Source organism: Pelodiscus sinensis, chromosome 4 (genome assembly GCF_049634645.1).
Source record: "Pelodiscus sinensis isolate JC-2024 chromosome 4, ASM4963464v1, whole genome shotgun sequence".
NCBI classification, from domain to species: Eukaryota; Metazoa; Chordata; order Testudines; family Trionychidae; genus Pelodiscus; species Pelodiscus sinensis.
In genome coordinates, this window is record NC_134714.1 from 16,039,526 (window position 1) to 16,063,719 (window position 24,194).

A 24,194-nucleotide genomic window follows, 5' to 3' on the forward strand; every position below is an offset into this window, starting at 1 on the left:
GTGGAATTAAATTTAAAAAAATATTTAATCTGTAATATTACCACCTTAGACTAATAACAAAGTTCAAAATATGTGGAAGAGCCCTCATAATTTATTACCATCAGAGGTTCTTAAATGACATATTTCAGCAATACATGTCTTTTAGTGATTGCTGTGTTAGCCTTGTAGCATCTTTAATTTCCAGTATATAGAGAAAGTGCCAAATGTCCCAGTACCTATGAATATTTGATCATTCCAAAGTGAAAAGTATACTCTCTCTCAAAGCAAATCCAGATGAAGTATCTGTACTGGCTTGCCAATAGAACTAGAGCCACTTTTTTGTATTGCTTATTCTTTCTGTGACTTTTACACTAGCATTAAAAATGTATGAGCTCTGTGAAAAAATGGAGTAACATACAGTCCACTGGATAGCATGTAGTACCTTCCGACTTCCTCTCTGAGGGTGTCTAGACTACAGTTTTTTTTTAAAAAAGTAGCCTTTTTTCGAAAAAACTTCCCCTGCGTCTAGACTTTTGCCGCGTTCTTTCGAAAGAACGCAGCAGTTTTTTCGACTACGGAAAACCTCGTTTTACTAGGAAGAATGCCTTTTTTCGAAAGTGCTCTTTCAAAAAAAGGTGCTATGTAATGCAAACTGTGCTTTTTCGAAAGAGAGCATCCAGACTGCCAGGGTGCTCTCCTTTGAAAAAGCAGCTCGCTTTTTCGAAAATATTGGTTGTAGTCTAGATGCTCTTTTCTGAAAGAGGCTTTTTCAAAAGTATCTTTTGAAAAAGCCTCTTTCGAAAGAGGCTTGCAGTCTAGACGTAGCCTGAATCAGTGGTAACTGAACACGGTAAAAGATTGCATTTAGGATCTTAGAGCAGAAATTCCCTGAAGTACAATTTCTATTAAGTTTAATCAGTGTTTTGTGTGGACAGGTTTTCTGCACCTTGAGATCAGTCATTATATTGTACGTGACGTGGATGAAGCAGGTTAGATTTACATTGAGTTTCAAGTAGGTCCTAGATCTGGGGTCCTACATCTCAGGATTGGAAGACCGAATCAGTGAAATAGCAATTTGACTGTGGCACTTGGCTCTACTGAAAAAATTAATGTGACCTCCACCCAGCAGGCCTTGGTCGATAGGGCTTCACCATGGTAAACTGTGTCTTTGAGTGTTAGAATTTAATTATTTTGTGATTGGTGTTTTTATGGAAAATTTGCTGAGAAGTGTTAATCATATTGTCTACAATTATGCGAGACTGGGGACAAGACTGAGGCATTTGAACTTTCCTCCAAAAAAGAAAAAACATGAGAGAAGATGAATATTTTCATCTGTTGGTTTGTTTTCTAAACAAAATGAAAAAGCTGGGTGACTTAGTGAAGCCTGAGATGGAAAAATGATATGTTGTTGGCTCTAATGGAGGTACTTTATTGACTTGAATAATAAATCCTTTTTGCAAGTCAGATTTCTAAATGATGAGGTTTAAGATTTATAATCCCAGGTCATCCATCTAAGAGGCTCAAACTTCAATGTGGAAAAAAAACCCTCTTTAATCTTCTTAGTAGTTTGTCAAAACAAACTGCAGTGCATCTAGAGAACCCAAATCAGTGGAAGCAAGAGACACTTGGAAACATTGTATAGTTCTATCTTCATGGCTCGCAAAAAGGAAATCAACCATACAGTGTCAAATTCTACAGGAAGTGCTAGAGACTGGGTATCAATATATATTTCTGTACCTTAATATGCATCAAGACTAATCTTAATTCAGGGAACACATTTCAATTTTGGTCACTTCCTTTCTGTGTTGTACTATCCTTTCTCCATAGACCTACAGATAACACTTGCTAGTCCTGTCTCGCTGTTGGTCATAAAAGGAGATAATGTTAAAGTGCAATTCAACACATTCCACTAAATATACTAAGTGAAATAATACCCATCTACATTTGAGTGATAGACTGAGTGATCTCTTTGAAAATGCTTGGCAACCTTGGAGATTCTTGTAATGGTTTTAAATTTAAAAAAGTAGAATTAAAGCATAGAAAAATCCCTAATCATTTCTCCCTCCTGAACAAGGGGAGAAGAGTAGGTGAAAATACCTTGAAGAAAGTTCACTTCAAATTGAATGACTTTAAAAAAAATAGCTTTGAATGCAGAATGAGTATATTTATTACCAGGAGGCCTGCACCCTCATCAGGCTTTCTGTAAGCTTGTTTGATGTGTTGCAATAGCCCAGGTGCACACTTTGCTCTGTATTCACCAGCTTCACTTAGCATGGCAGAGGAACACTTCTGCTGCATGAAACCACTAAAACACCAACTAATTAAATAAGGGCTGGGGGTTTTTTCAGTACCATCTCAGAAGTTTGAATTTGAGTCTCTTAACTTTGACCTGTATTTATGGCTTGGGGCTGCAGCGTGCTCAGGTAGGAACACTCACATCCAATTTGGAACTGGAGCATTGCAACATCCAACCCTCTCCTAAGGTCAGAAAATCCTGACTTAACACTTTATTTTATTTAATTTCTTCAAACTTTTGGAATAGTACTGTAAGTGCCTATTCCATAAATTAAAAATCTTTATAGGAACATAAATAAAGGGCTTCCCATAAACATCTACTTAAGTGCACAGTCTCCTCAATGGCCTTAAAATAAAAGGGAAAAAAGATGAGCATTACAGTTTGCAGGGAAAGTCATCCAATTTGAGTTTCAATGGACTAAAGTGGGGGTGCTGTTCCAAAATTGAGGACTTGTCTCAGAAAATGCTGCACTAACTGCTCCCCCTCATTTATATTAAGGGAGCCTCAGATTGAGAACCTGTATTTAGCTCAATTGTGGCAGTTCATTCACTGTGAGAGGCAGGTCTCCTAAGCACTTGGGACTTTATAGGTTAGAAAAACAGTACACTGAAGTGAGGATAGCAAATGAAAAATGAGAGAAAGCAAAAATCCTTGGAGCAATGAATGCCACTCCCTGCCCGGGTGGAAGAGTAGTTTGGCTTGTGCTTGTGCAATTCTAATTATACCACTTTACGTGATTATACAAAGCTAAAATTGCACAAACTTTTAATTCAGGTTTTGTTATGCGAGGAGACAAGTTTCTCTACAGAGTTATCGTTTAATGTAACATTGATATACAAATATACAAAAATTTAAAGTTTTTACAAACTGACAATTTGGGAACTACCCAAGTACTCCAGGACACTGAAGTCCACTGAAAAGCATAATAGGCAACTTGTTACAAAAAAGTGATGTGGTGTTAGTGGAGATTTCTGCTTTGGTTTGTTTTACAGCTTTAACTTTTCATACAGCTTTTAATGAGAATTTCTCTTAAATCCATGATCTGTAAATCTGTTGCATCAAATTACTTTCATTGTAACATATCTGGATGATTTTATTAACTAAAGCAATGTGTTTAATGTTTCAGAGGTGGATTTTCATCTCTGTATAATGGAGTAGTTTTTAAATGTTTGTTTAAGATTCAAATAATATTTTCTGTCTTTAATAGGTGAATGTCTATGTGCTGGGAAAAACTTTCCTTCTGTTGGCCAGAGAGCTGTGCATAAATGCTCCAGCTATAGGTATTTTCTTTAACTTGGCTTTCTGCATTGGGTATACTTTGTCATAGGTTCATGAATGCTTTAAGGCAAAATATTTGCACAATACAGTATTATGTATTAAAGGGGCACTTTAAAATGAAATTCATAGTAGTCCAGGAATAAAATTTAACAATTACTGAAAAGTAGAAGTTACTTTAAAATAGAGAGGAAAATAGTGGAACTGCTGTTATATGCATATTTTCTTGATACTACTTTTTTTTAGTTAAATATGTCATTCACTACCTCTAAGTATATAAATAATGTAAGCCTTAATGAGAGTATGTACTGACATGGGAGGGAGAGATAGGCTTATCTCCAAGCTTGCACAGACTTCTCATGTTTCAGCTTGACCAAATAAAACACAACATTAGGTTAAGTATTTGTTAAATTTACTGTGTGTTCACTACCTGAAGCGGATTTTATCAGCACTTGAAATACAAGAGGATTTATGGAAAATGTGAAGCTTTATTTTTAGAGAATGACAGTAATCAGTTTTCTTGAAAACTGTTTTTTGAAAATGTGATGGTTAAAATAAGAACAGGTTGTATTGTATGAAAATAGTTTTAAAACTAACATATATTAACATTTGCTTTTGGTAGTAGCAGCTCCAGACAGCAGTATATGCATTACGTTTCAGTACTTTGTTACAATCTACCATGTGTGAGCCACAGAAAATCTTGCTAACTCCAGTTAAAGGGAGTGGTTCATAAGGGTATCACAGGACTGTTACCTGCCTTTATATTCTGGTATTTCTTTTTCCTTTATTTCCTCCATGAGATTGCTGATGCCAAAAAGTCTCAAACAAGCAACTTCACTCTTATAGCTAGTCATTGAGGAGCACTTGAAAACATTGCTATCTCTAGAAACTAAGCATCACCTCTCCAAATATTGAGTTCAGTAATCATGGAGTCCGGATATTGTGATAATACACAGCTATCAGCCAAGTCACTGGGCCAGTTAACTCTGCATATGTTATTGCTTGATGAAAAGAATATTCTCCCTCTGATTTTTGCAGTGGAAATCCAGCTCTTTGAGTATTTTGCACTCCCATTTGCAAAAACAGAATAGGAAGCCATATATTATAGTTTGTATTTGAATTGTCTAACATAGAGCAGTCAGTAAATACGTGTCTGTAAAACAGGAAAGCTTTTAAAGTAAATGTTAGTGGTACTTTTTATACCAGGAAAAATCTCTAGTTCTGTTAGCTGTTGGGTACTTTTTTCGAAGGTCACTGCTACAAGAGAAAGGGGTCCTGCTTATAGCACATAGTAAATATTTTCAATTGCCTAATCTCTAATGATAGAAAAAGCTACTTCCATCTTTTTTTTTTATAGTCTGTATCCTAGAATTTGCTCAACAGGTGTAAATAAGTGATAAGGTACATTGAGAGATTTTTTTTCACTTGTAAGCTGTATGGAAAAAAAAGCAAAGAAGGTGCTTAGCCCTGTGGCCTTTTTAGGTGGGTTACACTCACATCAGGAATTTAAAATGTACTATTAAATTTTTACCAGACTGCTTCTCTCTCTCTCTCAATTTAGTGCCTGAATTCAGGCAGTTTAATTAATGACATGTTTCATTTCTTTACTCCTTTGGTAGGCTTTTGTACATTTTAAAAAAAGTATATAAACTGCATTTATTAGTACTGTAATTTATACCAAATCTACATAACTGAGTCAAAGTTCTTACTTCATACTTTGGTTTCTAATTATTCTAAGTCCACACAGTTTCTGTACCAATTTAATCAGTCTGTTTTTAACTGGTTATAGGCAAGGTCCTAGACATTAAGCCAGTCTGTTGCAATGCACTTGAAAATGGGACAGATGTCAATTTAATCTAAAGCTTCCCTAACTATACAAAGAGCAAATGCAATAGCTGTAGAGAACTTAATCTGAATGAAAGCTTGTAAGGTTTCAAATAAAAGCTTAGGATTTTTTTAAAATCAGCTTTATAGTCCCATCTTTTTGCTTTGTCACTGAAGTTTAAGAAAACGGTGCTTCCTTAAAACATTACCTCAGACGGGATGAAATTGTAGTTTGATGGTTTGTGGAGAGCTTTAGTTATCTTGCAAAGCAACCTCTATATTTGTGCTAATTGTTTTATGCCCTTTGTAGACAAACACAATAGTCAGAATGTTCTGTTTATTATTTTCTTAAGAGTCCCACCACTGTAAACTGTACTGTAGCTATAATAACATGGACATGAGCCACAAGATCAGTAATGATCAAGTACACAGGTTTAAGGGCAAGTAAAAATGTTTTATATTTCACAGATTCATAAACTGCTCTAGTTTAGAACATCCTGCTTGAGTCAGCTGCAATCTGCAAGTTAGTTATCTATATACAAAATAAATGCACAATACGTGCAGAATTTAACATTTTTCTGCATGTTGCAGTTTTAATTTAGTCAAATATCTTATGAATAAATAAAATAAGATTAAATTCAAGAGCATTCCTTCACTTATTTTGATAGCCTGATGTAGTAGATAAGTAGTGTAACATTCCACACTGCTGTGGAGTTTTGTAGTAATCAAAAAATCCCCTTAGTGTGAATAGCAGTACTGGAGTACAATCAAAGGGAAATGCATCATGCATAGAAAATGAGTTCAGGTATTTGTCCTCCTTGTACTCCAGTTCCATTGGTACTATCTGAGGAGCACTGGAATTGGAATGTTACTTTTCCACATTGTACTTCAGTCATTCCCTCTTGTCCAAAATAACTAAGTTCATTGCCATCAAGAATGGCACTTACGTTGTAAAATGTGTCTTGTTCAACCTGCACAGGGTGTTCAAACCACACAGAGAAAGTGTTACTGGATCCGTCAGAGGTAAACTTTGTCAGATTTTGAGCAAGAACAACTCCTAGACGCTTAAGTTCAATTTTGACAGTGTATTCAGCTTTGCCACAGCTTGACCCATACAAGCCTAGTCCTGCTATGAATATCCTTTTATCTACAGCAAATTGGATACTGTCACAGCGACCTCTGTACCTCCATTGGTTACTACGATATGCAGATGATTGAAATCGATGGCATCTTTGAGGTACAAGTCCTTTCCTTTTTGTCAGTGGAAAGTCTAGCTTGGGTTTATTTGAAGCTGTATACCATAAGAATATATTATGCGTTTCCTCAAGGGTAAGGATATCAGATTGAGCAGCTCCATTGGCAAACTCCTCCAAAGTCATTGTGGGAATTCGCACCAAATATAAAGCTTTTCCTAATACATTCCTCTTGTTCCTTGGTGTAATTGGTAGCCCTTGTCTTTTGCATTCAGCCTCTGCCCAATTAAGAACAGCCTCAAAAACTACCACCTCCTTAGTATTTAGTGCTTCCCTGGTTACAATGATCTCAAGTGTTTGTTGATCAATTTCACAGAAGCCTTCTGACTTCAATGCCATTTCTGCTTGAGCATCAATTACTTCCCAGCAGCGCTGGGTCAATTCTGGCTCCTCAAAGAGTCTGCTCTGAGACAGCAGAACACAAGCATTTTTAGCCTCTAAGCTAGTCTCCAGAAAATTGACGCAAGCCTTTGCTAAGGCTGGGACGATATACTTCTTGGCAGCATACAAGGTAGCAAGCACTGTGTCAGCTTCCAGGTCAATTTCATCACTATACATATACCTAAACAGGAAAAAAAAAAGTATTTTTAAAAGCGACATAGGTTGTGAGAGATTAAGCTACAATTGTCCTGACAAGTAGTAATGTCCATAATTTGACATTTATCAGCACATTTAATAAAGTGTAATACCTGCACATTCCTAAAGGCTGTTTAGAAGATTTTAAAGATTTTTTTTTTAAATAAACCACTTTTAGTCTCTGTATAATTTGTAGACTTGTAATGACCACTTACTTTAATAAGATTAGAAAGGCTGCAGGTTCCACATCTGGTATATGGATTTCAGATCTGACCTCTGCAAGATCCCCATAAAACATAGCATAGAAGACAGAGCTACCGACTGCCAAAACATACTGTTAAAAAACAAAAACAAAATGTAGCATATAGCTGTAGTAATCTCATACTAACAGGCAGAAGAGGTACTGAGGGAAACTTAAAAGCTTCAGTTCAAACAGAAATCCTTTAAATTGTCCCATTAGAATTAAGGTATAAAGGAATAATTTGAGTTAACTTGTCTAATAATATTTGTATTAACTCCACTGCCCTAGCAGGAGGAGGGGGGGGGGGGGGGGGGGAGAAAAAAATCAGATGCACAAACCTTATGGGCTGGAACTTTCTTTGAGGCCCCCAAGGGACCTACGATAAAATGCACATCAGCCATGAGTTCGTTATTGAACATCAGTGCGTTCCTGAAAGTAACAGGAAGGGAGAAACCAAATTAGATTTGCCAATTGTATTACCTGATGCCACGGACTGAGCTAATGCTACATAAATCTATCCCTTTTTTCAGTCCCTCTACTCCATCCCCTTGCTACAGCTGGTATAATGGGACACAGTGGGATACCTTCTCTCACTGTGCAAGATTTCACAAGTGAGACTTGAGGGCAGAAGGTGGCCAGTGTGCAATTGCAATACTTGAACTTGCTCCACCTTAGGGTGTATGTGTGTTGTGGCTGTGAGGCTACAATTCAGTTTTTTGGCTTCAGAAACCTGACTTCACCCAACAATGGGGGGGAGGAAGAAGAGACATGGGGACAGGGCTGCTTGTTGCTAAACAACCCATCCTGTGCCTTTGCCAGAGGGAGGGGGAATTGCCATGGGACTAACTCCCCAAAGTTCTCTTGCAGGCTGGGAGGGGGATGGGGTGAAGAGCAAGGGCTGCTCAGGCAGGCTCTGTGCACTCTGGCTGGTCTGGCTCTTACCTCTCCCGCAGAGTGGGGTGGAAGGACTGCCAGTTGGAACTCTCCAAATTATTATTGTTAAGGTTTTGCAGTTGCGGTGGTGGAGGAGGCTGGGCACTCTGCTGAAGCTGAAAGGCGTTTTTCTTGCTGTTGGCAGCAGCAGCGACAGTGGCAGCAGCAGCGTTATTACTGTTTGCAATATTGGTGTTCGTGCTGGCAGGGTAAAGCTCTGCAGCCATCTTCTTCTTCAGGGACAAGGGCACTATCTCATAGCATGCTGGCACCTTGCTGTTTGACCTCACACTCTTTTTGGACTTCTTTAAGGTCTCTGGAAGCAGAAGAAAGAAAGTCAAACACTTCATGATCCTGCCATTGAGGCAGTCATGGGGCAGTGGCATGAGCAAGGGAACAGCTTTTCTAAAGTCAGGTCCCTTTACCTGGATACTTATGATTTTAAACTGCGGCTTTTGCTCAAAAGCCCAAAGCACCTTGTCTGTGAGGCAATACGGTGCCCTAATGAATCCGAGCCAGTGCTCACCTTTGCTTGAAGAAGGTCCCAGCCTCAAAGATCAAAGGCAGGATTGCAAAGGAAGACCCCAGCAGGGATCATGCAGGCAAAGAGTTTACCGAAAAGGAGAAGCAGCAGAGTCAATACAGAAATCTTCCAAGAGTTAAAACCCAGCCAGCGCTGAGCTGCTGCCAATCACTGATACCTCTTTGAGAGGCAACTCGAATCCTTTTCCCGTGCAAGGGTTAAAGATCTGGAGAGACCAGCAAGTTCAAGAGTTTCCCAGCCACGGTATTTAAACAAGGGCCGAACAAACGCTGCCTTCAGTTCCCAGTACGCATCTTGTAATTCCTCCTCAGACGAGGGGCTGCAGATGCGGTAAATCCCGCCGATCTGCTAGTGGAACAAAACTTTCCCAGGTTCAGTTCTGCTTAGATGCCCCCGGGGTGAGGGTCCGTGCCCAGCGCAGCGACCGTGGCCGGAGGATGCGTCTGAAAGGCCAGGGCCGATCGGCACGTCTCCCCGGCGAGTAGCAGGCGCTGCCGCCTCCCTCCCTTCCTGCGCGGCTGCGGTTCTGCAGCCCGGCAGCTTCAGCCAGCAGCGGGGCTGGGCGCCCGTGTCAGCACGCGTGTGCGCGACTCCTCGGGGTGTGTGTGTGTGCGTGTGCCTGCTTCCCCCCGCCTCCTGCCTCAAATAGCCAGCCGCGGCCCCGCGCGTCACGCCGCCTGCTCCAATGGGGAGCGGCGGGGCCCGGGCCCCGGGGAGGCCGGGCTCCCTCCCTTCCCAGACAATATGTCATTCTTCTCCGTTCCCTCCTACTCACCCACCAGCTCGCCCCCCTCGCTCCCTCCCGAGCCCCAGCCGCTTGGGAAAATTACAGGGAGCCAAAATGTACCGCCCAGGAAAGGCTGCAATGGAGCAAAACGCAGCGATGCCCCAACATTCACCCCCCCCCCCCGCTTTCCACTAGCCCCCTCCCTTCCTGGTGCAGTGGGGACCTACTCCGCCAACTTCCCTCCAGCCCTCTGCAAAAGTAAACCCAGACCCACGGGAGATTCGCAGTCTGCGTTAAACTTCCCCGAAAGCCCCCCCTGTCCTCCCCGCTGCAGCGTCTTCCCCGGTGCGCCTCCCCCTCCCGAGAGCAGCTCTCAGCTTGGCTGGTCTCGGGCTTTGATGCTAAGCCAAGGTGAATCAGGAAGGCAGTAAACAGATGGGGCAGAGCTCCCGATCGGAGCGACTTTTCTTCCTGAAAGCCGCTTCCCTCTCCCTCTCCCTCTCCCCACCCCCAGCCCGTGTACACAAGAGCCTGCGGGGCTTTTGTTTTCTTTCGGACCCCGGGCGTTACTTGCAGCAGCAGAGCAAGTCTGACATGTTGCAGAGTGGGAGCCCTAGCAATCCAGGCAGAAATGCCACGCAGAGGCACAGCAGCACTGCAGTTTGGAACTCAGCTGCTGCCGCCGCTGCCAAGGGAGAGGATGGGGATCTTGCAGGGACCCAGCCGGTCCCAGACCACACAAAAAGTCAGAGTTACTGTACCTGCTGCCCTCACCAGGCGTCCCTCCGCCCACACCGAGCTGGGAAAGTTTGCACGGCAGGCTGCTCCATGGAGTCAGAAGCCATGATTATGGAAATGGTTGGAAACCGGGAGGGGGCTGGGTCTGAGATCCTGTTGCTGGGCAGCCAGTAGTTCTCAGCCGGACCGAGCGAGGGCGCCCCGAGGCCTTCTGCAGCCGCCTTTCGCGCAAAGCTGCTTGCTGTCAGGCCAGTTCTGCCTCCAGCGTTTGAACTTTTAGGAGGAACAGGAGTACAGACAAGACATTAAGCTGCGCCGGGGGTAAAAGCAAAGAGGGATATTCAGCGCTGTAGCAGACCTTTGGGCTAAATTCGGATTAGTGGAAGCTAAGGTATCGTGCATACTCCCCAAGTATGTAAGAGTGGGGTTGCAGTAGGAAAGGCAACTGGTGGACAGTTTGCTTTAGGTTAAATTCTCAACCTGTTGGTTGTTTCCTCAGCTACAGGCCTTCTGCTCCTAGGCTGACACTCCGGCTCCTGAGAGTGTCTGTTTGAGTTTTATCCTTTTTTTCGGTGGGTTTTGCCCTGGTGTCGGATTGTAGAGAAACAAGCGATTTCTGGAAGTGTTATGTTATTAACATCCAGAAGCACAGGGTATTGCAGCAATTGTTCACAGGCCACACATACCTTTATACACTCTGTTTTGTATGATCAAACGAGTCTTGCATTTTTTCATCCTAATAATTTTGAAAGCTGAGGTGTCCTATAAAGGTAGGCTAGGAAGGAAGGGTGTGGGGGGAACTTTCTCAAGTGTATGAAGTTCTTTCTGAGTGCACACTGATTAGCAGCATAAATAAACAAAACTGTTAGCTTTTGCCCTGATCCTTCAAGCTGCTGCACTGAGAATGGCCCTGCAAATGCATGGAATTCCCCCTGAAGTCCACAGGGTTCTGTATAGGGTACATCTACACTGCATGCTTATTTTGGAATAAGCTATTTCAGAAGAAAAACTCTGAAATAGCTTATTTCGAAATAGTGTGTCTACACAGCAAATGCCTGTTGAAATAATGCTGAGCTATTTCCAAGTAGAGCTTTCATACCCATTGGAGCCTCAATTGCATTTAAAGTCCCCTGGAATCGCTGTGGGCAGGGCATCAGGACACTTCCTGTGTCTGCTTCTTGAGGTTAGCTGAGGCTTGTGCTTGAGGTTAGCTGAGGCTTGTGCCTCTCTCTCTCCTCACCCCCCCCCCCCCCCCATAGCTGTGTCCCAGGCTCCTCTCTTTTGCCTACCTCCTTGAGGGACAGCAAACCCGTTCCACTGCCTACTCTGGTTGCTCTTGTGGACACTACAGCACTTCTGCCATGGAGCGGAACCTGCTGGAAAGCAGTCACCAGCTCTTGGATTTCACAATGTGTCTCCTGGGGTATGTCTAGACAACATGCCTCTGGCGACAGAGACATGTATATTAGACTACCCGGTATAGAAAAATGAAGCGGCGATTTAAATAATTGCTGCTTCATTTAAATTTACATGGCTGCTGCGCTGAGCTGATCAGCTGTTTGTCGGCTCAGCGCGGAAGTCTGGACGCTCCGCGGTCGACATCAAAGGCATTTGTCGACCTCCCAGGTATGCCTCCTGGCACCCGACTACATTAACCACAAGGGATACATTTCTATGGTCCTGCAGGCTGTCGTGGACCACCAGGGTTGCTTCACGGACATTAATGTTGGATGGTTGGGGAAAGCACGATGCCCATGTCTTTAGGAAATCCAGCCTGTTCCAAAAGATGCACGCCATTACTTTTTCCCCTGACTGCACCATCAGGATGGGGGATGTGGACATGTCTATGTGCATAGTCGGGGACACTGCCTACCCTCTGCTCCCATGGCTTATGAAGCCCTGCACTGGACACCTGGAGCCTGCCACGGAACAGTGTAACACTAGGCTCAGCTGAGTTCACATGGTGGTGGAGGGCGCCTTCGTGCATCTCAAAGGTGGGGGGCTCCATTGCCTCCTCACCTGGCTGGACCTTGGCGAGTGGAACATCCCCCAAGTGGTGTTGGTGTGCTGTGTCCTGCGCAATATGTGAAAATTAAGAGGCTGAGAAAATAAGGAAAAGCCCTAGACTTAGTTTAATTTTGATACTCCAAGTATTGCATTGCAGCCATTTATGGTCAGCCAGTTGGTGGAGAGCTTTTCTGTTCAATTTTTATTTTTGCTTACGTAATTTGCATTTGCTACTTTTCAAGATCCCAATTGTTTTCCTAGTTTTAAAGATTTAAATTAATAATATCTAGCGTAAACTAGTTTATCAAATAATCTGTGGGCATCAATGCCAACATAATTTCCTTAAAAGCTACAATACAGAAATTATAGAGAAAAAGTGCATTGAAGAATTTAAAATAAAAAAAAATCCTCCCCTTATTTGAAGCTTTGATTCTTTGAGGTGATGAGTGGCCCAGCTCCCACTGAAGTTGACCCCTTTTGTATAAACCTTGCCAAGTAAATCTGGGAAGATTTTGAAGTTGCCAGCTCATTATCATAATATGTTTGTTGTTTAGGAATATTGTAAAAGGGAAATTGGAAATTTAAAAAACTAGGGAAATTTGTTTTTACTTTAAAGAGTTATTTTGTATTGTTTGACTTACAATTCTTTAGTTTTTTGTTAACTATAGATTTTTTTTTTTAAAGAAATGAGACAATAGTTTTGAAACACCTTTATCATGATGGTTGTTTTATTTTAATTGAAGGATTTGAAAGTTGATTTCCCTAGCGTGTTCTTTCAGATTTTGGTGATAGGTACCTTAAAATACATACAATTAGAAGTCCAGGATATTACATGTGATATGGATGATGACTGGAGAACAGTGGGAATGACTTGGTTTCCTTACTAATTGCCTTTAAGGAGTTAATATTTCTATTTTGTTTTATTTTTTATAATCATGTTTACTAGGTAATTGCATTTTGTAAACTTTTTCTTTGGGGAAAAATATTTGTCTGGATGTTTTTGCGTTAAAGTAAAATATGCAGTGTTTTAAATCGAGAGTCTGAAAGTCTGTCAGTATGTAGTGCAATCCTGGTAAATGGAAATTGCAATAGGGTATCCATTATTTGACCTTAATGGTAAAATTGAAACTGGTTTGATTAATGCAAATCTGTAAGACAATTGAATTTTTTTTCAGCAGAAATACCATCTTCATCAGTTCAAGTGCCCAAATGGGGAATCATCTAAGGAAATTGAATTGAGTGTAACAGTTAACAATTTACCATATCCCATAGATTTTGGGTCAAGTGATAAGAGGCTGGCAGGAAATGAGGAATTGATACCCCCCAGAAAAAGAGAGTAAACATACATAGAGCATAGCTTTTAAAATATTGTTTGATAAACTAAAAATTGGTTTAGGTTAGGTAAAGCAACTACCCAGACAGACAGCGGTTTGCTGTTTTATTAGACTGCTGCTGATAATACTAAAATTTGAAATTATACATTGAAGAGCAGATACTCATTAGGTGTAAATAATCTTAGCTTCATTGAAGTCAATGACATTTTACATGGGCTCTAATGTGCGTGATGAACAACTTTTTGCATTGCTGGAGCATGAATCTGTGATTAGAATTTTGATTAAGGAAAAGTAGCTGGTTACGTTTGGAGATACATGTAGATTTTTTGTAGTAATGTTTTGTTTTTAAACAGACTCATTGTGTTTGAAAGGGTAATTTTCAATTAGGTACAAAGATACATAAGCTAATATACATGTTGTTATACCAGTGAACGTTAAAATGTTTGGATCTAAATGATCCCTCAGTCCTGCAAAGGCATTTGCAAAAGCTTGAGTTAACATGTACGGAGTCACCCATTGATGTCCAGCATATGCATAAAGTTAGGCGCATGACAGAATTATAGCCTAAAAGTAGATGTGTGCATTAGCTGTCAATTGGCACAGAAATTACAATGTTGTTTCTAACGAATAACCAGGTCAAAGGATCCAATATATACAAAAAGTATTGTACGAATTTTGTTACTAAGATGCATAGCAAATCAAGTATGGAATGTCTGAGGCACTTGTTGAGAGTGCAGATTTCAAAAGCTAAAGGTCAAGATTAGAAATAATTATATTTTATTGTGTTGCAGATCCATGTTTATATATTCCTCGTTTTGCACACATGCTAGAATTTGGAGATAAGAACCAGAAAGTATCAATGACAGCTCTGCGATTATTACAGAGAATGAAAAGAGACTGGATGCACACAGGACGTCGACCGTCAGGGCTCTGTGGAGCAGGTATCTGAAATCTTGTGTAAATTGTTCAGCACATAAACCGACAGTTGTATTTACTTTATGAAAAGGCTCTGGTTTGGGGTTTAGCTAACTGATAAATATTTCAGATAGATATTTCATCAAGCCAGGTCTACGCTACACCAGAAATTTGACTTAAGATACACAATTCTCATAGCTGGAGTTGCATAACTGGAGTTGGTGTGCCTTAAATCAAGTTTCTAGGACAAGCCCCCCTTGCCTTATCTGAGACGTTATTAGATATCCTTTACTGTTGTGGCCTAATCGTGCAGAGTCATGTTCAAATTTTGAAGCTTCTTCATCCAAAACATTTCCAGATCCAACATTTTATTTTTGTCTATGGTGCTAAGACATTTTGTTCTAGGTCCTCTTGTTCCTACGGCTTGTTTACTCTCCCCTCTTCTCTGGTATCCATATCACTCATTCTATATCTGCAAAATACAGTTGCCATGGTCATCTTCCTTGCCTGTTTCTCTTCCCATACATTTGAAATCTCTCTACTTGCCCTGCAAATTCAAACTTTTTGTCCTCATCATTGAAACCATTCACTAACCTGCCCCTCACTTCTAAATCATATCTATTCCACGTTGCATAGTTTCCTGTCCCCTCCAGCTTCGCAGCGATACTAACTTTTGACCTCCCATTTCTCCTCTTTTCTCGCAATGTCTGCAAGTGTTCTTTAATGCTGTCCCTTAGGCATGAAGTGCCTTCAAACTAATCCATAAGAATGCTACCTTTTCCTTCTTCAAAATGCTCTGCAAGAGACCCCCATATGCTCTGAGGTTGTGTCAAGACCACATCCCTCTTTCAAAAGAGGGATGTAAATGAAGCACTTTGAAAGTGCAAATTAAGTGGGGGTTTAAATATGCCGTGCTTCATTTGCATAATCGTGTCCCAGCAGTCTTTCAAAAAAGGGTATTTCGAAAGTGAAGCCATAGTCTAGACATGTTTCTTTCAGAAAAAGCCCCCCTTTTTCGAAAGAACCGCATCTAGACTATGGTTTCACTTTCGAAATACTCTTTTTCAAAAGACCACTGGGACACGATTATGCAAATGAAGCATGGGATGTTTAAATCCCCGCTTCATTTGCACTTTCAAAGCGCTTCATTTACATCACACTTTCGAAAGAGGGATGTAGTCTAGACGAGCCCTGATAGTTACAAAAAAAGCCCCAGAAACTTAGATTAGGTTGAGTCAGGGATAGCTGAGATGGTGAGGGTATCAAGAAGCTTGTTTGATTGCCTAGGTTTTCTAAACACTTTGCATTATTTGTTAGTTTTAAATATGTACATAAAAGTAAAGTAGCAATGTTAGCAGTAATTCAGAGCACATTGATAACCCATGTTGACCACACAGTCTTCTTGGTAATCTCACCCTCTCTCTTATTGTTCGTGACACCGTTTTATATCATTTCAAATCTTAGTGTAACCTTTTTCAGTCCTGGGCCAGTTTTCTTATGCGTTGTTACATCACTTAATACCATGGAGTCCTGATTCCAATTGAAAACTTGTGGGTACTACTGAAATACAAATAACAATAAAATAATCTTTAACTAGTAATGACTATTGCTTAGATGGAATCTATATCTTATTTTTGGTTTCTGGAAATGTTTGAGAAGAGCAATTTATTGAAGAAGATCAAATTGCTACTAAAAATTTTTTTTTTATGTGGAATAGTTCAGTATTCTTATGTTGTATTTGAATAGCTCACTTTGGCTGCCAAACCTAACTAAAACATAACATTTTACAGATCATAGTTTGCTAGCTTAATTTTATTGGATGGGAAGCAAAGTTTGTACAATTCAACTTAATCACCTGAATTCCAGTATATTGCTAAACATTAGCATTTATTATTCTTTAACTGAAGTTGAGAACAGAGATAAATGAATTTTTTTTCTTTCACTTGCTTTGCTAAAATATCTTTGTCAATGACTTTCTTTGCTCATTCTTTAGCTCTTCTAGTAGCAGCAAGAATGCATGATTTCCGACGCACTGTTAAGGAGGTTATCAGAGTGGTCAAGGTTTGTGAGTCCACATTAAGGAAAAGGTCAGTGGAGTTTTACTGTTTTAATCTTTTACTTAAGATATTGAAGAGTAGCAAGTTCTTGTGTGTGCACGTGCATGCAGATGATGAAACCATACACAGGCAGTCCCCGGGTTACGTACAAGATAGGGACTGTAGGTTTGTTCTTAAGTTGAATTTGTATGTAAGTCGGAACTGGTACATATTGTAGGGGAAACTCTAGCCAAACATTTCTCAAGAGCTCAGTTTTATTCTCCCACACCTCACTTCCCTCAGTCCTTTATTCTCAAGATGAGGTGTCTGCTGAGAAAAGCCGCTCCGCGTCTCCCTGGTCTGCTGGGGGGTGGGGGGAGGCGCTAGCTTCGCGTCTCCCTGGTCTGCTGGGGGGAAGCAGCTAGTGCGGGGTTGCCTCACCCCGTTTGTAAGTAGGGATCCGATGTAAGTCGGATCCATGTAACCCGGGGACTGCCTGTAACAGGCATTTGCCAACCCCAGATATATGCTGTCAGTTTCTAAAATTATTGTTAGTCTACAGGACATTCGTTTAAAATTTGTTTTAAATATTTTTCATTAGTTTGTTGCTGAAGACTATAAAATTACATATATAAAAATAATTCCCCTCTCTCCCAGACTGCCACTGGGCTTAGGGGCATCAATTTAATACTGCTGCATAGGCCACATAAGTCCTAAGGATGCCTCTGGATGGCTGATTCGCAATACACCATGTTCTATCATGATAAAGTGCCACCATACCCACACTCTTGCTTTCTACCTAAAATTTCTTCAGAATTCTACCCTAATGAAGAGATTTATCTACCAATATTGATATCTCAAACCTCATTCTTGGAAGGGAAAAACAAGATTGCATATACTGGCTATGAAAAGAGCTCTCACTTATGAGCTTGACTGGATTAAGCCCATTGGGACATCCCTAAATCTCGTCTAGATTGCAGAAAGAATGAAAGGATTAGTTTCAGGAAGCATCTCATCTTCCCACAAAGTCTCAGGGGCCCATCTTCTTCTGAGGGTAATTGTTCACTTCACTAGACCCCACTTCCAAAGCTGATGTGGCTTTTGGTGATGCTATTCTATGATCCATACTGAATCTGTTTCCACATCCACAATGGAGGCACTCCTTGGGAATTTCTTGATGTGGAGCACGCACAGAAACACTAGTGGAAAGAAAGATTACTTAGCTTGTGCAGTAATTGGAGTTCTTTGAGATGTATATCCCTATGGGTGTGCCACTACCTGCCCTCCTCCCATTGGATTTTCATGGTTGACGAGGACCTGAAGTGGTAGTGGGTCTTCCTCCTCCCACTCCCATATTACCCTCATGTCAGAAAATACAAATGAAGAGCTGTTGAAAATCTCCAAGCCAGAGCATAGGGATGAGTGTGTATCCTGATGTGGAGAACCTATAGGGTACTTGAAGACCCTAACTTACTGTACAAGGTAAATAACCTCTCCTTTTTTTCCAATGTCGGTAAACCTCTCCTTTTTTTCCAATGTCGGTAAATTTATCTATCTCCAATATTATATTCCTTTTTAAAAATTTGTCTTTGGAGGAATTCTTTTACCCAGTGATCAGTAATAGAGCATGTAGATGCAATTAATAAATCGGATATTATTTACTAGTTTTAAATGTTATTCATTTTTCAGTTTTGAAAAATAGTTGATAGAATTCCTTGTCTTCAAAACGGGAATGATGGTATTGGGCTGTTAAGAGGATAAATTCATTGTTTGTATGCTTTGATAATGGGGATATATCAGTACTAATGTCACTCTGTTGTCTGGTCAGTGGCCATGTTCTTTAATACAGATTTTATAATTCATGATTTCTACATGTCATAATGCACTTCTAGGATGATATATTTAAATAGTTGAAGCGTTAATTTTTATTAAGAGCAATAATAATAATAATAGTAAATAGGACTTGGAAGTAAATTGAATTTTGACCAATTGTTTAAGTGAAGAAACCTTGTGTAAAATTCATGCTTTGAAATGTTTACTCAAGTCATACACATCAGCTAAAATGACAGCGTTATTTACTTTGACAAGGTAAATGTGACAGCTGAATATTTTCAGGGAGCTATAATTACAACTGTATTTATCACGAATCTATAAAACTTGATTGATGTTTTTCAAATAAGAGCACATTATATGGTATTTAGCTAAGGCAAATAAAAAATTCCTTTGAATAAGTGTATCTGTAGCCAAAGGTTTTTTGTTCCTTTCAAGAATTAGAATCTTGAAATATCATTAAATAGAAGTTGTCTGAATTAATAAGTACTTGCTTCACATGCTTAAAAATCCTTCTACTCAATATGAAGTACAGTTTTATTTATTTTTAATTATTACTGTTTCAGTGCTGTATGTCTTAAGTGTTACCGCTTTGTGTAGATGGGAATGGGACTAGTTGTAGATACTATTAAACAATGTTAAAATATCCACACTGCTGAGCACTTTCTCATGAAAATTTTTAAACCAAATTACATGTTGCAGTCGAAGTTCTTAAAAATAATATTGATATTTCTGATCCTCCTGATTGTGCCTTACTATTTGATTTTATTTTTCCAATTTGTTAAACCACTGCCAAAGGCTGGATTGGCTCCTGGATTATGCCAGTGTCTGTGGCAGAAAATGGGCCTTGAAGGGGTTGAATCAGTCTAATGTGCTCTCAACTCCTTCACTGTGGTTGGTGTTATAAGGACACAAAAGGGGTAGGGCAGTTTCAGGAGATGGTGTGGTAAAGGCACCTAGGGGAGATGCCCATTCAGTGTAACCCATGGCAGCTTTCTACGTATGGTGCCACTGCTGTGTCTTCCTTCCCTGGGAGATTAATTCTAATCCTCTGCCAGTACAGATTGGGTCAGTTTACCAACTTCTCTAGGGACAGGGACGAACCAAGCCCTATCTATTAGCCTTTGGGCCTATAGTCAGACAGTACTAATAATCAGAACAGTAGTTATCAGCAAGTTCACAGATAGATATGTGACATTAATGGGTGTTAAGTAATTCAGCTTCTCATTTTGCAGAATTGTTCACCTGATCATAAAAAAGCAAACATAATGATGCCACAACAGATCCTATCGCTTACATTTAAAACAATTACTTTCACCTTGTGTGTTTGATTCAAAACCAAATTTTTCTTTTTCTTTTGGTAGGGCTTCAATAAATAACCTTAACAATCACTTTCACAAGGTCTTGTTGCTTTGTAATTTGAGGCATAGAGTTCAGATGAATAACTCCATTCTAAGTGTTGAAACACAATGTATTTAAATATTAAATGCAGTAAAACAACTGTTTCATCACCAATCTAATTGGAATAATACTGTTTTTATATATTATTTCATAGGTTCAAAGCACTGTACCAATACTAACTAAATAGTCAAGTTTTTATTTTCTCTGTCAGTTTTGATAATATATATTAATTGGCTTTTAAATTTCTCAATATTTTTGTGTTTATCCCTTACATTTTATTTTCATAATGCACCTGTCTTTTGTCACCTTTTTTCCTCCAGTCAATATTCTCCCCCTTGTTTATCCATTTATTCACCTGTTGTATATTATTAACTGATAATTTGAATCTCTTTGGAGTAGGGACTGTTGTAGTAGTGTGTGCTTGTCCAGTGTTTAGTACAGTAGGGCCATGCGTGACCTGTATATCACAGTCAACTCAGCCCATCCCTACAAACCCCAACATTTTACAGCTCTCTGGAGATAAAGGGTATGACATACAACAGTTGGGAGAGCAATTCCTAGCATGGGGAGACACATAGATGCTAACTGTGCTCTAGCAAGTGCTCTTAAATAGCAGTATGGCTGCAATGGCACAGCACAGGTTAAGCACCCAGTGAATCAGGCAGGTTTGTGCTTGGGTAGCCAGCTCCAACTGTTGGCTATGCTGCTGTGGCCATTCTGCTACGTGGAGCGCACCAACATGAGCTCAGCTACCATGTGCTGTCTGCCCACGGGGGGAAGCATGTACCTAGCTGCTATGTAGACAAACCCTAAATCATGGGTGGGGAGCCTCAGACCTGAGGGTTGGATGCAGCCCCCTTCTTGCCTAGATCTGCACAATAATTACAATTTATGAATACAGGCAGTCCCCGGGTTACGTACAAGATAGGGACTGTAGGTTTGTTCTTAAGTTGAATCTGTATGTAAGTCGGAACTGGCGTCAGCCGCTGCTGAAACTGATCAGTTTCAACCACGGCTGAATCTGGACGCCAGTTCTGACTTACATACAGATTCAACTTAAGAAACCCAGGCGTCCCCAAGTCAGCTGCTGCTGAAAGTGATCAGCGGCTGATTCCAGGAAGTCTGGGGCAGAGCAACTCTGCCTCGGGCTTCCTGTAGTCAGCCGCTGGTCAGTTTCAGCAGCGGCTGACTTGGGGACGCCTGGGGCAGAGCAGCTGGGGTGCTGCTGGGTTGTTTCAGTAGCGCGGCTCCTCGGCGCTACTGGAGCAACCCAGCAGCACCCCAGCTGCTCTGCCTCAGGCGTCCTGATTCAGCCGCTGCTGAAACTGACCAGCAGCGGCTGAATCAGGATGCCTGGGGCAGAGCAGCTGGGGTGCTGCCGGGTTGGTCCGGAGCAGCGCTGCGGGACCAACCCGGCAGCCCCCAGCTGCTCTACCCCAGGGGTAGGCAAGAAAAGTCTGGTCTGCTGGGGGGGGCACTAGCTGCACCCCCCCTCCCCAGCAGACCAGGGAGACGGGGGTGGGGACACCCAAGTCCTCCACGGCTTTGCTCCGTCTCCCTGGTCTGCTGACCTGGAAGACGTGGAGCAAAGCTGCAGAGCACGCGGGCAGTGGGACAGTCCAGGCGCACCGCGGCTGTCCCACTGCTGGCGTGCTCCGAGGCTTTGCTCCCCATCTCCCTGGTCTGCTGGTCAGACCAGGGAAACGGGGAGCAAAGCCGCGGAGCACGCCCGCAGCGGGACAGCCCAGGCGTGCTTGAGCTGCCCCCCTGCGGGCGTGCTCCGCAGCTTTGCTCCTGTCCCCCTGGTCTGCTGGGGGGGTCCAGCGGCTTTGCTGGACCCCCCCAGCAGACCAGGGAGACCGGGAGAAGCTTTTCTCGCCCCGGAGGACACGGGTGGCAACCTGCCGCCCGTGAGCTCCGGGGCGAGAAAAGCCCCGTTCGTAAGTGCGGATCCGACATAAGTCGGATCCGCGTAAGTCGGGGACTGCCTGTAGTAGCTTTAGCCTGATACTGCAAACAGTTCCTTAAGTGCTTGACTTTCTGCACTGAATAGTTCCCTTAATGTAAGGTTGGACTGTATTTCTTTTCATGGAAATCATACAACATACACCAAGGTCAACTATTACATTTCATAAGTTGATTCTAATTCCCAGTATTAACAAAGCAATCTATGTAATAGGATTCCAGGATTTTGTCTCTACAAGTTAGAATGTTGAGTCGGTATGATGGTGCCTGTAATAGTTACTGGAAATGTATAAAAAACTTTTCTGTCCCTCTCCAATCTTCACTGGCCTCTTCAATTTATATTCCCTTCTTCTTGGGAAATAGGTGAGACACGTTGCATGGCCTTTCCCACTCTGTACACACTCAGACTTTACATTTCCTGGAACTCTCAAAGTGTTTGTAGTCTCGACTTTAAAAGCTCTTGAAAATTTGGTTTCAGGAAAAGTGCTTCACTGCACTCTAGAATTCAAAGCTGCTTTTGAGTGAGCAGAAGAACTGAATTGCTTCGTCATTCCCCTCCTTTCTTAGGCTGGGCTAAGAAATCCCTCTAGGAGGTGTAAGTGAAAAAAATTCAATGCCCATAACTGCATGATAGCTTCCCCAGTTTCCTTTAAACTTACCTTGTTTCAGTCAGATCCACAAACCAATCCAAGTCTCAATAAAATCCCATATTGTTGAGCTGTGTGCACAACATTCCTGATCTGAAAACACAGGAAAAGTATATTTTTGTACATATGCGGATTGAACAAAAACAGAGCAGCTGGGTTTGTAGTATCTTTTCCAGGAAAAAAAAATGTATGTAGGGGATGCTTGTTGGCACAGATCAAACTCTGGAAAATTTTGGCCCTAAAAGAATTTGTTTTAGAGAATTTGTCAGAAACCATAAAAAAAGGAGGGGGCTATATTGGAAGTTGGATTTCAGCTGTAATTCTAGTGGTTGCTACTGCTTTGGCTATAAATAGAAAGTAATTTTCTGCCAGATTTCAGTTATTAGTGCCTTTTTTGGTTGGGTGCAAAGCCAATAATATCTTAATTTGTACATCTACTTATTTTCTCTTTGCACATAACTTAAAACTGGTCACTCCCTTCAATTTTTTTAAGATAAAAAGTACAAATTGAAAGTGAGATTTTTTTTAATGTAAAATTTCATCTAGGAAATACATTTTATTATCACTGAATTTCGTACACCATTGAAATTAAAATGCAACAGTTGAGGTTGCATCAGTATTTCTTAACTGCAGAATTAATGCTGCCGTGTGTTTTGCAGTAGAGATTGTTGTGTTTAGCAATTTGTGGTCTCTTAGGCACATTTCAAACACCAACAAATTTGGTGAAAGACTGTTTTTTTTTGTACGTAAATTGAATGGCAGGTAATTAAAGCACAGCTGGAGATAGGAATTATTTATGTCCAGCTAAAAGTAGTATCTGTGCACATACAATGTGTGCAATACATAATAGCTTCCTTTTTTTCACACTACACGTTTACTGTGGACCTGATCCTGCAAGTTCCATGCAGGTGCAGGGTGCACCCATGTGTAACTGATTGCAAGATTAAAGGCGTGGGTACAAATATATGTGGACACAAGAATTTATGAACACTTTTCAGGCTTTGATAGAATGGGTCATGTATAAGTTACCCACAAGAGGATGGCTGGTCTTGTTGTTAGTGCCTTGTCTACAATGGGAAGTTTGTTGCCAAAACCTGCCTTTCGATGACAAAAACCTCCACATTAGTGTGATAAATGTCATGACATATGGCTGTTCACGGCACCGAAAAGGTTGCAGCCCCATGAGGGACTTTTGTCTTGGCGCTGTCGACAGTCACACAGTGTGTACTAGGTAGGTTTTTTGTCAAGTTTATTGGAATCCACAATCCCACAATGCCCCATTTAGCCACTCTGGACATCACCTTTAACGTGGCTGCCCTTCAACCACGTAATGTTTACAGGAAAAGAGATGCTCGCCAACCACCTGCAAACCTTACGAAATTTAAGTCCGGTTTCTGTGTCTGTGGTTGTTAATCCAAACCCTCTCCAGCTTGGAGTAATGCAGAGCTCTTGAATCTAATTCGTGCATGGGGGGGTGAAGATTCAGTGCAATTGGAGCTGCAAGTGAGCTGTAAGAACTGGGACACATACGGTGACATTTCTTAGCCCTGTATGCCAAGGGGTATGAGTGAGACACCCAACAATGCAGGCCTCCCACAACGCAAAGGAGGCAAACAGCTGGTCTGGTGCTGCACCCAAAACATGCTGGTTTTATAAAGAAGTGGATGGAATTC

General features: G+C 41.2%; 2 protein-coding genes across 14 annotated transcripts in view; one reads left to right on the forward strand and one right to left on the reverse strand.

Moving 5' to 3' along the window:
• BRF1 (BRF1 general transcription factor IIIB subunit) overlaps positions 1 to 24,194 on the forward strand; it is a 270,488-nt gene that overhangs the window by 129,472 nt on the left and 116,822 nt on the right. For 7 of the 11 annotated variants that reach the window (XM_075926416.1, XM_075926414.1, XM_075926415.1 and 4 more), the window contains 3 exons: positions 3,483 to 3,555; positions 14,519 to 14,668; positions 16,636 to 16,729. In XM_075926416.1, the coding sequence (XP_075782531.1) occupies positions 3,483 to 3,555; positions 14,519 to 14,668; positions 16,636 to 16,729 (317 nt within the window). Of the gene's footprint in view, positions 1 to 3,482; positions 3,556 to 10,514; positions 10,778 to 14,518; positions 14,669 to 16,635; positions 16,730 to 24,194 lie in introns of those variants that run through there. The other 4 variants (XM_075926417.1, XM_075926422.1, XM_075926423.1 and 1 more) reach the window with 2 other exon arrangements.
• On the reverse strand, positions 919 to 9,534 carry BTBD6 (BTB domain containing 6). Of its 3 annotated transcripts, XM_006134090.4 has the most exons (5): positions 8,904 to 9,533; positions 8,387 to 8,693; positions 7,783 to 7,873; positions 7,419 to 7,537; positions 4,359 to 7,189 (listed from the first exon to the last, which is right to left on the reverse strand). In XM_006134090.4, the coding sequence occupies exons 2-5, from the start codon at positions 8,602 to 8,604 to the stop codon at positions 6,157 to 6,159; spliced, it is 1,461 nt and encodes a 486-aa protein (XP_006134152.1). In that variant the 5' UTR covers positions 8,605 to 8,693; positions 8,904 to 9,533; the 3' UTR covers positions 4,359 to 6,156. The 3 variants fall into 3 exon arrangements, with proteins under 3 accessions (XP_006134154.1, XP_006134150.1, XP_006134152.1); XM_006134088.4 differs by having other exon boundaries at positions 4,358 to 7,189; positions 8,387 to 9,534; XM_006134092.3 differs by lacking the exons at positions 7,783 to 7,873; positions 8,904 to 9,533 and having other exon boundaries at positions 919 to 7,189; positions 8,387 to 8,523.